Source organism: Scyliorhinus canicula, chromosome 1 (genome assembly GCF_902713615.1).
Source record: "Scyliorhinus canicula chromosome 1, sScyCan1.1, whole genome shotgun sequence".
NCBI lineage: Eukaryota > Metazoa > Chordata > Chondrichthyes > Carcharhiniformes > Scyliorhinidae > Scyliorhinus > Scyliorhinus canicula.
In genome coordinates this window covers 377,045-389,881 of record NC_052146.1, presented here as the reverse complement: position 1 = coordinate 389,881, position 12,837 = coordinate 377,045, and the positions used below count along the sequence as shown (strand labels likewise).

General features: G+C 52.4%; 1 protein-coding gene across 1 annotated transcript in view; it reads right to left on the bottom strand.

The window, feature by feature from the left end:
- Positions 1-12,837, bottom strand: part of LOC119966451 (scavenger receptor class B member 1-like) — a 115,639-nt gene that overhangs the window by 71,958 nt on the left and 30,844 nt on the right. Inside the window, 3 exon segments of the mRNA XM_038798192.1 lie at positions 1,037-1,152; positions 1,864-1,959; positions 7,914-8,117. Of these exon segments, the coding sequence (XP_038654120.1) occupies positions 1,037-1,152; positions 1,864-1,959; positions 7,914-8,117 (416 nt within the window).

Genomic DNA, 12,837 nt, shown 5'->3' with positions numbered 1-12,837 from the left:
CTGGTCATCAAGTTCAATACCCTGATCCCGCCTTCACCCCCATATCCTTTGATCTCCTTCGCTATCAATGCTACACCTAACTGCTTCTTTAAACCAGACAAATACAATGCTTTGGACTCAGCTACTTCCTGTGGTAATGAATTCCATAGACTCACCATTCTCTGGGGAAAGAGATTTCTCCTCATCTCTGTCCTCAATGTCTACCCCGTATCCTCAGACTGTGACCCCTGGTTCTGGACACACCCACCATCAGGAACATCCTTCTTGCATCTACCCTGACTGCCAATTTGAAAAAGACCCATTAATCCCGACTCTTTATTTCCTCTCTGCCAACCAATTTTCTATCATCTCAATACACTTACCCCAATCCCATGTGCTTTAGTTTTACACGCTAATCTCTTATGTGGGACTTTGTCAAAAGCCTTCTGAAAGTTCACATATACCACATCGACTGGCTCCCCCTCATCGATTCTACTCTTTACATCCTTGAAGAATTCCAGTCGATTTGTCGAGCATGATTCCCCTTCACCAGGCTGACTCTCTCCAACCCTGCCACTGATTTCTAAGTGCCCTGCTATAAAATCTTTGATATGAATGAATTCTGGAATTTTTCTCATTACTGATGTCAGGCTCTATAATTCCCTGTTTTCTCCCTTTTTAAATAGTGGAGTTACATTAGCCACCCTCTAATCTGCAGGGACTGCTCCAGAGTCTATAGAATCCTGGAAGATGACCACCATTGCATCCACTTTTTCCCAAGCCACTTCCTTCCGTATTCCGGGATGCAGATTCTCAGGCCCTGGGGATTTATCCGCCTTCAATCCCATCAATTTCCCCAACACCATTTTTCTACTAATCTTGATCTCCTTCAGTTCCTCCCTCTCACTAAACCCTGCGATCCCCAACATTTCTGGGATCTGATCTGTGTCCACATTTTGAAGACAGAATCAAAGTCGTGAACTGTTACCTTTTACATGTTATTTACAGCCATTTCTTGTGTCTCACAAATGTTTACTGATTATATCTTGTTTCATACCTACAGGCATCAGGGCTAAAAAACTTCAATGTGTCAGATTGATCCATGAATGGAGGCCACATTTCGCCCGCAGACCCATTCAGCATGTTGCACTGCTCAGAATGCCAGAAGTTCACCTGGAATATCAGAAGTGCATTGATAATAGTCAACAGTTTTGGAAACCGTATCTGAGGAAAGATATACTGACATTGGAGGTGGTCCTGAGAAGCTTCACTGGGTCAATCCCGGGTAGGGAGGGAGTTTCTCAGGAGGAGAGGTTGAGTAGGTTGGGGCTAAACTGGAGCTCAGAAGAATGAGGGGTGACCATATTGAGACATTGAGGATTCGCAGGGGACTTGACAGGGTCAATGCTGAGAGGATGTTTCCTCTTGTGGGGGAGTCTGGTTTCAGAGGGCAGAATCTCAGAGTCAGGGGTCGTCCATTTCAGACAGAGATGAGGAGGAATTTCTTCTCTCTGAGGGGAGTGAATCTGTGGAATTCTTTACCACAGAGAGCTGTCAAGGCTGGGCCTTAAATATGGTCAAGGCTGAGATAAACAGATTGTTAATCAGTGAGGGAATCGAGGGTTATGGGAATAGGGTGGGAAAGTGGAGTTGAGGATTTAATCAGAGCAGCCATAATCTCATTGAATTGTAGAGCAGATCTGATAGCCTCCTTCTGCTCCAATGCCTTATGTTCTTATAATAACTCCCATTTACTAATGTACAAAACAAAGCTTTCAAATGTGGTGTTTAATCAATATTATTGAAGGAATACAGAGGTCGGATGGGGTCTGGGTTTCTCACTGCCCTCTATGTTTACCCACTGTTCTGTAGGGAGGGACTCACCTTTTTCAGTCCATTCCAGGCACTAATTTGATGCACTTTATTAATGTCGTCAACTCCTGTATTAATCGTGAATAATCCCGTATCTGTGTTGTTCAACTGGAACAGAATCAGAGCAATTTTCAGATCAGAAAATTCAATCACATCATGCCAGGAATTCAGAAAAAATGACTAATTTTGACGTGCCTTTTCCACATTCTGACATTTTATTTTTGCAGAAGCTGACTAGAGGCGGACTAAATAGCGATGTCATTTTCTAATGCAACAAGGATATCTGCTCTCTTTTTGTGGGATCACGAGGCAGAGCAGTTTCCATTACAAAGAACAAAGAACAGCACTGCACAGGAACAGGCCCTTCGGCCCATCAAGCCTGCGCCGACCATGGTACCTGCCTAAAATAAACCGTTAGCTCTTACGGAGTCCGTATCCTTCCATTCCCACACACCCTGGCCAGCACAGTTGTGTGGAGCACTTTGAATAAAGCAGATAATGATGGTCAGGATGGTCTCCTCCAAGATCTAGAAAGAAACCGGACAGACCACCTAGCATCAACTCGGCACCGGACATGACAACGGCAAACCCACCCTTTAAAGTCCTCCTTACTAACATCTGGGGGCTTGTGCCACAGTTGGGAGAACTGTCTCACAGACTAGTCAATAATAGCCTGACATCGTCATACTGACAGAATCATATCTTACTGTCATGTGAGTGTCCCTTTAAGAAAGATTTTGTCTTATCACATGGCTTCAGCTATGTAATTTGTGGGTGGAGCTGGGCTGTGGCTGTCAGGTGAGAGGGGGTTTAGTGTTCTGGGGTTCGGTTTTGTTGGTTTTGGACTGTAGAAGAAAGAAGCAGGGTTTCCCTGGAGGACTGTCAGAGAATACAACAAAATATAGATCGATTGGAGAGTTGGGCAGAGAAATGGCAGATGGAGTTCAATCCAGACAAATGCGAGGTGATGCATTTTGGAAGATCTAATTCAAGAGCGGACTATATGGTCAATGGAAGGGTCCTGGGGAAAATTGATGTACAGAGAGATCTGGGAGTTCAGATCCATTGTACCCTGAAGGTGGCAACGCAGGTCGATAGAGTGGTCAAGAAGGCATACAGCATGCTTGCCTTTATCGGACGGGGTAATTAGTACAAGAGTCGGCAGGTCATGTTACAGTTGTATAGGACTTTGGTTAGGCCACATTTAGAATACTGCGTGCAGTTCTGGTCGCCACATTACCAGAAGGATGTGGATGCTTTAGAGAGGGTGCAGAGGAGATTTACCAGGATGGTGCCTGGTTTGCAGGATAGGTCTAATGAGGAAAGGTTGAGGGAGCTAGGGCTTTTCTCTTTGGAGCGGAGGAGGATGAGAGGCGACTTAACAGAAGTTAATAAGATGATGAAGGGGATAGATAGAGTGGACGTTCAGAGACTATTTCCTCGGGTGGATGTAGCTGTTACAAGGGGGCATAACTATAAGGTTCAGGGTGGGAGATATAGGAGGGATATCCGAGGTAGGTTCTTTACTCAGAGAGTGGTTAGGGTGTGGAATGGACTGCCAGCTGTGAGAGTGGAGTCGGACACTTTAGGAACTTTCAAGCGGTTATTGGATAGGCACATGGAGCACACCAGAATGACAGGGAGTGGGATAGCTTGATCTTGGTTTCGGACAATGCTCGGCACAACATTGAGGGCCGAAGGGCCTGTTCTGTGCTGTACTGTTCTATGTTCTATGAGAGGCTGGATAGGCTGAGACTTTTTTCCCTGGCGCGTAGGAGGCGTAGGGGTGAACTTATTGAGGTCTATAAAATAATGAGGGGCATCGATAAGGTCGAGAGTCAACATCTTTTCCCAAAGTTAGAGGAGACTAGAACTAGAGGGAATAGGTTTACGGTGAGAGGGGAGAGATACAAAAGAGACCACAGGGGAAATTTCTTTACACAGAGGGTGGTGAGCATCTGGAACGGGCTGCCAGAGGCAGTGGGAGAGACGGATACAGTTTTTTCCTTTAAAAAGCAGTTAGACAGTTACATGGACAGGGTGGGTATAGAGGGATATGGGCCAAATGCAGGCAAGTGGGACTAGCTTAGTGATAGAAACTGGACAGCATGGACAAGCTGGGCCGAAGGGCCTGTTTCCATGCTGTAAACATTGAGTCAACAACATTGCTGTGGTTCTGGAATCGCATGTAGGCCAGACCTGGTAAGGACGGCAGATTTCCTTCTGGAAGACACTGGCTGTTGTGGGTATGATGCCCACCCAAGGTCCAGGATCACCCTGAATTCAGGCCATTGTGTGTGATGGTGGGATGGATGCCATGGGGTGGGGGTGTGGGATAGATATGGGTGGGTCAGAAGAAAGAGCAGGGCTTGGCTGTCAGTTGTCCCCCTCCGTCCCAACGAGGCGTGAAGTTTCAGTTGGGGCGCTTGATAGTTACAAGGAAGCGAGGAAGGATCTAAAGAGAGAGCTAAGACGAGCAAGGAGGGGACATGAGAAGTCTTTGGCAGGTAGGATCAAGGAAAACCCAAAAGCTTTCTATAGGTATGTCAGGAATAAAAGAATGACTAGGGTAAGAGTAGGGCCAGTCAAGGACAGTGGTGGGAAGTTGTGTGTGGAGGCTGAGGAGATAAGCGAGATACTAAATGAATACTTTTCGTCAGTATTCACTCAGGAAAAAGATAATATTGTGGAGAAGAATGCTGAGACCCAGGCTATTAGAATAGATGGCATTGAGGTGCGTAGGGAAGAAGTGTTGGCAATTCTGGACAAGGTGAAAATAGATAAGTCCCCGAGGCCTGATGGGATTTATCCTAGGATTCTCTGGGAAGCCAGGGAAGCGATTGCTGAGCCTTTGGCTTTGATTTTTATGTCATCATTGGCTACAGGAATAGTGCCAGAGGACTGGAGGATAGCAAATGTGGTCCCTTTGTTCAAGAAGGAGTAGAGATAACCCCAGTAACTATAGGCCTGTGAGCCTCACGTCTGTTGTGGGTAAAGTCTTGGAGAGGATTATAAGAGATAAGATTTATAATTATCTAGATAGGAATAATATGATTAGGGATAGTCAGCATGGTTTTGTGAAGGGTAGGTCATGCCTCACAACCCTTATCGAGTTCTTTGAGAAGGTGACTGAACAGGTAGACGAGGGTAGAGCAGTTGATGTGGTGTATATGGATTTCAGTAAAGCGTTTGATAAGGTTCCCCACGGTCGGCTATTGCAGAAAATACGGAGGCTGGGGATTGAGGGTGATTTAGAGATGTGGATCAGAAATTGGCTAGTTGAAAGAAGACAGAGAGTGGTGGTTGATGGCCAATGTTCAGAATGGAGTTCAGTTACGAGTGGCGTACCACAAGGATCTGTTCTGGGGCTGTTGCTGTTTGTCATTTTTATAAATGACCTAGAGGAGGGCACAGAAGGTTGAGTGAGTAAATTTGCAGACGACACTAAAGTCGGTGGAGTTGTAGACAGTGTGGAAGGATGTTGCAGGTTACAGAGGGACATAGATAAGCTGCAGAGCTGAGCTGAGAGGTGGCAAATGGAGTTTAATGTAGAGAAGTGTGAGGTGATTCACTTTGGAAAGAATAACAGGAATGCGGAATATTTGGCTAATGGTAAAATTCTTGGTAGTGTGGATGAGCAGAGGGATCTCGGTGTCCATGTACATAGATCCCTGAAAGTTGCCACCCAGGTCGATAGGGTTGTGAAGAAGGCCTATGGTGTGTTAGCCTTTATTGGTAGAGGGATTGAGTTCCGGAGCCATGAGGTCATGTTGCAGCTGTACAAAACTCTGGTACGGCCGCATTTGGAGTATTGCATACAGTTCTGGTCGCCTCATTATAGGAAGGACGTGGAAGCTTTGGAATGGGTGCAGAGGCGATTTACCAGGATGTTGCCTGGTATGGAGGGAAAATCTTATGAGGAAAGGCTGATGGACTTGAGGTTGTTTTCGTTAGAGAGAAGAAGGTTAAGAGGTGACTTAATAGAGGCATACAAAATGATCAGAGGGTTAGATAGGGTGGACAGTGAGAGCCTTCTCCCGCGGATGGAGGTGGCTAGCACGAGGGGCATAGCCTTAAATTGAGGGGTAATAGATATAGGACAGAGGTCAGAGGTAGGCTTTTTACGCAAAGAGTGGTGAGGCCGTGGAATGCCCTACCTGCAACAGTAGTGAACTCGCCAACATTGAGGGCATTTAAAAGTTTATTGGATAAGCATATGGGTGATAATGGCATAGTGTAGGTTAGATGGCCTTTAGTTTTTGACTTCCCATGTCGGTGCAACATCGAGGGCCGAAGGGCCTGTACTGCGCTGTATCGTTCTATGTTCTATGTTCTATGTCCCTCTGACACAGTATGTAGACAGGCCAACAAGGGGCGAGGCCACATTGGATTTGGTACTGGGTAATGAACCCGGCCAGGTGTTAGATTTAGATGTAGGTGAGCACTTTGGTGATAGTGATCACAACTCGGTTATGTTTACTTTAGCAATGGGCAGGGATAGGTATATACCGCACGGCAAGAATTATAGCTGGGGGAAAAGAAACATATAAAATTATGAAGGGAATAGATAGGATAGATGCGGGCAGGTTGTTTCCACTGGCGGGTGACAGCAGAACTAGGGAGCATACCCTCAAAATAAGGGGAAGTAGATTTAGGACTGAGTTTAGGAGGAACTTCTTCGCCCAAAGGGTTGTGAATCTATGGAATTCCTTGCCCAGTGAAGCAGTTGAGGCTCCTTCATTAAATGTTTTTAATGTAAAGATAGATAGTTTTTTGAAGAATAAAGGGATTAAGGGTTCTGATGTTCGGGCCGGAAAGTGGAGCTGAGTCCACAAAAGATCAGCCGTGATCTCATTGAATGGCGGAGCAGGCTCGAGGGGCCAGATGGCCGACTCCTGCTCCTAGTTCTTATGTTCTTTTGTTCTTTTGTAAATGTTCCCCCTTGTGGGGCAATCTAGACCGAGAGGTCACAGATAGAGGTTGAGAGGCGGTAGATTTAGAACTGAGATGAGGAGGAACTGCTTCTCGCAGAGGGTGGTGGATTTGTCACTGTCTGTGTGGGGTTCATACTTTCTCCCCGTGTGTGCGTGGGTTTCCTCCGGGTGGACCCACAGTCCAAAGATGTGCAGGTTAGGTGGATTGGCCATGATCAATTGCCCTTAGTTTCCAAATGGTTAGGTGGGGTTACTACGTAATGGGGATAGTGTGGGAGCGTGGGGGCGTGTGCCTAGATAGGATGCTCTTTGAGAGGGTTGGTGCAGACACACTGGGTTGAATATCCTCCTTCTGCACTGCAGGGATTCTATGATTCTATGGAGGATATGAGATTCTACTGTTTATAGAGTCTTTTTCTTTATTCATTCCTGGGACGTGGGCGTCGCTGGGCCAGCATTTATTGCCCATCCCTAATTGTCCTTGAAGGGGCAGTTAAGAGGCAACCACATCGCTGTGGGTCTGGAGTCACATGTAGGCCAGACCGGGTAAGGACAGCAGATTCCCTTCCCTAAAGGATATTAGTGAACCCGATGGGTTTTGATGACAATCGACAATGGTTTCATGGTCATCATTAGACTTTTAATTCCAGATTTTTATTGTGTTGATATTTCACCATCTGCAGTGGTGGGATTTGAACCTGGGACCCCAGAGCATTACCCTGGGTCTCTGGATTACTTGTCCAATGACAATGCCACAATCTCACCGCCACCTCGCCTTGGCAGAGATTGGCCATTGTGATTGGTCAACATATTAGCTCACAAGGCTAAATCGCTGGCTTTTAAAGCAGACCAAGCGGGTCAGCAGCACGGTTCGATTCCCGTACCAGCCTCCCCGGACAGGCGCCAGAATGTGGCGACTAGGGGCTTTTCACAGTAACTTCATTGAAGCCTACTCGTGACAATAAGCGATTTTCATTTTCATTTCATTTCATTTGAATCATGCGATTTGGATGGTAGGGGATGAACAAGGTGAACCCTGGTCACTCTCACAATGGAACTGTTTTGTTTGTGTTCATTTATTAAATTTCAGAGCTACAAACTCCACCTGATCCTGCGAACAATACTCACATCTGCAAACAAACCAAACTTGTCCTTAAATGGGAGGAGGTTTGGGAAAAGTTTTTTAAGGAAGGTAATAAGTTCGTCATCATAACCCCACATGATGTCGTTGACAGTCTTTTTGAAGAAAGCAGTCTGATTAAAATCCCTCATAGCGGCGTTGAACATCACCTTCATCAACGGAGGGAATTGTTCAGCTAGGATCGCTGCACCCTAACAGTAAAACAAACCACAATAAACAAATATTAGTTTGAGGTAAACTCACATGTCACTGGATTCTAAAGGAAATACAGGAGTTTAAGGAAGCATTGCTGTTTTATGTTGGACAGGAGAATGTACTTTCCCGGGTTTGATCACTGTCTGTGTGGAGTCTGCACGTCCTCCCCGTGTCTGCGTGGGTTTCCTCCGGCTGCTCCGGTTTCCTCCCACAGTCCAAAGATGTGCAGGTTAGATGGATTGGCCATGACAAATTGCCCTTAGTGTTCAAAAAGGTTAGGAGGGGTTACTGGGTTATGGGGATAGGGTGGAGGCGTGGGTTTGGGTAGGATGTTCTTTCCAAGGGCCGGTGCAGACTCGATGGGCCGAATGGCCTCCTTCTGCACTGTAAATTCTATGAAAAGCAGTATCACAGTGTTACCCTGGGTGAATGCACGGTGAATCCCAGCCCTAAAGGCCCCGGAATCCCAATATAAGTGAATTAACCAATAATTTGTACATTTTCCTGAGATTTCTGACCCTCGGCCTCTCCAATGACATCCTGGCTCCAGATTTCTAAGTAAAACAGTTTTTGAAAAACTATTTATAACAGGAGACGAGATAAAATTGTAATGGAAATAATAGAGCAACGGTCTACTTTTTCAAAATTTGTTCTTGGGATAAGGGTGTCGCTGGGCTTCACCAGTATTTGTTCCCCATCCCTAATTGCCCTTGAACTGGGTGGCTTTCTGGGCCATTTTAGTGGGGGGCAATTAAGAGTTAGCCACATTGCTGTGGGTCTGGAGTCACATGTAGGCCAGACCGGGTAAGGATGGCAGATTTCCTTCCCTAAAGGACATTAGTGAACCAGATGGGTTTTCACACAATCGACAATGGTTTCATGGTCACCATTAGACTTTTAGAGGGCAGCACAGTGGGGCAGTGGGTTAGCCCTGCTGCCTCACGGTGCCGAGGTCCCAGGGCAGCACAGTGGGTTAGCCCTGCTGCCTCACGGTGCCGAGGTCCCAGGGCAGCAGGGTGGCACAGTGGGTTAGCCCTGCAGCCTCACGGTGCCGAGGTCCCAGGGCAGCACGGTGGCACAGTGGGTTAGCCCTGCTGCCTCACGGTGCCGAGGTCCCAGGGCAGCACGGTGGCACAGTGGGTTAGCCCTGCTGCCTCACGGTGCCGAGGTCCCAGGGCAGCACGGTGGCACAGTGGGTTAGCCCTGCTGCCTCACGGTGCCGAGGGCCCAGGGCAGCACGGTGGCACAGTGGGTTAGCCCTGCTGCCTCACGGTGCCGAGGTCCCAGGGCAGCACGGTGCCGAGGGCCCAGGGCAGCAGGGTGGCACAGTGGGTTAGCCCTGCTGCCTCACGGTGCCGAGGTCCCAGGGCAGCACGGTGCCGAGGTCCCAGGGCAGCACGGTGGCGCAGTGGGTTAGCCCTGCTGCCTCACGGCACCGAGGTCCCAGGGCAGCAGGGTGGCACAGTGGGTTAGCCCTGCTGCCTCACGGTGCCGACGTCCCAGGGCAGCACGGTGGGGCAGTGGGTTAGCCCTGCTGCCTCACGGTGCCGAGGTCCCAGGGCAGCACGGTGGCGCAGTGGGTTAGCCCTGCTGCCTCACGGTGCCGAGGTCCCAGGGCGGCACGGTGGCGCAGTGGGTTAGCCCTGCTGCCTCACGGTGCCGAGGTTCCAGGGCAGCACGGCACCGACGTCCCAGGGCAGCACGGTGCCGAGGTCCCAGGGCAGCACGGTGGCACAGTGGGTTAGCCCTGCTGCCTCACGGTGCCGAGGTCCCAGGGCAGCACGGTGGCACAGTGGGTTAGCCCTGCTGCCTCACGGTGCCGAGGTCCCAGGGCAGCACGGTGGCACAGTGGGTTAGCCCTGCTGCCTCACGGCGCTGAGGTCCCAGGGCAGCACGGTGGCACAGTGGGTTAGCCCTGCTGCCTCACGGTGCCGAGGTCCCAGGGCAGCACGGTGCCGAGGTCCCAGGGCAGCACGGTGGCACAGTGGGTTAGCCCTGCAGCCTCACGGTGCCGAGGGCCCAGGGCAGCACGGTGGCACAGTGGGTTAGCCCTGCTGCCTCACGGTGCCGAGGTCCCAGGGCAGCACGGTGCTGAGGTCCCAGGGCAGCACGGTGGCACAGTGGGTTAGCCCTGCTGCCTCACGGTGCCGAGGTCCCAGGGCAGCACGGTGGCACAGTGGGTTAGCCCTGCTGCCTCACGGTGCCGAGGTCCCAGGGCAGCACGGTGCTGAGGTCCCAGGGCAGCACGGTGGCACAGTGGGTTAGCCCTGCTGCCTCACGGTGCCGAGGTCCCAGGGCAGCACGGTGCTGAGGTCCCAGGGCAGCACGGTGGCACAGTGGGTTAGCCCTGCTGCCTCACGGTGCCGAGGTCCCAGGGCAGCACGGTGGCACAGTGGGTTAGCCCTGCTGCCTCACGGTGCCGAGGTCCCAGGGCAGCACGGTGCCGAGGTCCCAGGGCAGCACGGTGGCGCAGTGGGTTAGCCCTGCTGCCTCACGGCACCGAGGTCCCAGGGCAGCAGGGTGGCACAGTGGGTTAGCCCTGCTGCCTCACGGTGCCGACGTCCCAGGGCAGCACGGTGGGGCAGTGGGTTAGCCCTGCTGCCTCACGGTGCCGAGGTCCCAGGGCAGCACGGTGGCGCAGTGGGTTAGCCCTGCTGCCTCACGGTGCCGAGGTCCCAGGGCAGCAGGGTGGCACAGTGAGTTAGCCCTGCTGCCTCACGGTGCCGAGGGCCCAGGGCAGCACGGCACCGACGTCCCAGGGCAGCATGGTGCCGAGGTCCCAGGGCAGCACGGTGGCACAGTGGGTTAGCCCTGCTGCCTCACGGCACCGAGGTCCCAGGGCGGCACGGTGGCGCAGTGGGTTAGCCCTGCTGCCTCACGGTGCCGAGGTTCCAGGGCAGCACGGCACCGACGTCCCAGGGCAGCACGGTGCCGAGGTCCCAGGGCAGCACGGTGGCACAGTGGGTTAGCCCTGCAGCCTCACAGTGCCGAGGTCCCAGGGCAGCACGGTGGCTCAGTGGGTTAGCCCTGCTGCCTCACGGTGCCGAGGTCCCAGGGCAGCACGGTGGCACAGTGGGTTAGCCCTGCTGCCTCACGGTGCCGAGGTCCCAGGGCAGCACGGTGGCACAGTGGGTTAGCCCTGCTGCCTCACGGCGCCGAGGTCCCAGGGCAGCACGGTGGCACAGTGGGTTAGCCCTGCTGCCTCACGGTGCCGAGGTCCCAGGGCAGCACGGTGCCGAGGTCCCAGGGCAGCACGGTGCCGAGGTCCCAGGGCAGCACGGTGCCGAGGTCCCAGGGCAGCACGGTGCCGAGGTCCCAGGGCAGCACGGTGGCACAGTGGGTTAGCCCTGCAGCCTCACGGTGCCGAGGGCCCAGGGCAGCACGGTGCCGAGGTCCCAGGGCAGCACGGTGGCACAGTGGGTTAGCCCTGCTGCCTCACGGTGCCGAGGTCCCAGGGCAGCACGGTGCCGAGGTCCCAGGGCAGCACGGTGGGGCAGTGGGTTAGCCCTGCTGCCTCACGGTGCCGAGGTCCCAGGGCAGCACGGTGGCACAGTGGGTTAGCCCTGCTGCCTCACGGTGCCGAGGTCCCAGGGCAGCACGGTGGCACAGTGGGTTAGCCCTGCTGCCTCACGGTGCCGAGGTCCCAGGGCAGCACGGTGCTGAGGTCCCAGGGCAGCACGGTGGCACAGTGGGTTAGCCCTGCTGCCTCACGGTGCCGAGGTCCCAGGGCAGCACGGTGGTGCAGTGGTTAGCCCTGCTGCCTCACGGTGCCGAGGTCCCAGGGCAGCAGGGTGGCACAGTGGTTAGCCCTGCTGCCTCACGGTGCCGAGGTCCCAGGGCAGCACGGCGCCGAGGTCCCAGGGCAGCACGGTGGCACAGTGGGTTAGCCCTGCTGCCTCACGGTGCCGAGGTCCCAGGGCAGCACGGTGGTGCAGTGGTTAGCCCTGCTGCCTCACGGTGCCGAGGTCCCAGGGCAGCAGGGTGGCACAGTGGTTAGCCCTGCTGCCTCACGGTGCCGAGGGCCCAGGGCAGCACGGTGCCGAGGTCCCAGGGCAGCACGGTGGCACAGTGGTTAGCCCTGCAGCCTCACGGTGCTGAGGTCCCAGGGGAGCAGGGTGGTGCAGTGGGTTAGCCCTGCTGCCTCACGGTGCTGAGGTCCCAGGGCAGCACGGTGGCACAGTGGGTTAGCCCTGCAGCCTCACGGTGCCGAGGTCCCAGGTTCAATCCCGGCTCTGGGTCACTGTCCGTGTGGAGTTTGCACATTCTCCCCGTCTCTGCGTGGTTTTCGCCCCCACAAAGATGTGCAGGGTAGGTGGACTCAACGCGCTAAATCGCCCCTCAATTGGAAAAAATGAATTGGGTACTCTAAATTTGTAAAACAAAAAAAATCATTTAACTTTTAATTCCAGATTTTTATTGAATTCCAATTTCACCATCTGGCATGGCGGGTTTGGAACCCAGGAGCGTTACCCTGGGTCTCTGGATTACTAGCCCAGTGACAGTACCACTATCCCATCGCCTTCCCCACTAATCTACCTATTCCCCAAACTCTGTCCCACACTCCACCCAGACGCACACAAGACAGACAGATGTCAGGGGGTAAGAAAGGGTTAAAATAGTCGGGATGAAACTGGGAATTAGAGAGCAGCACCTTCACTGCCCAGATTGGGGTCTTTGCAGGCGGCAATCTTCTCAGGACGTGAAGTGTTGCAAACC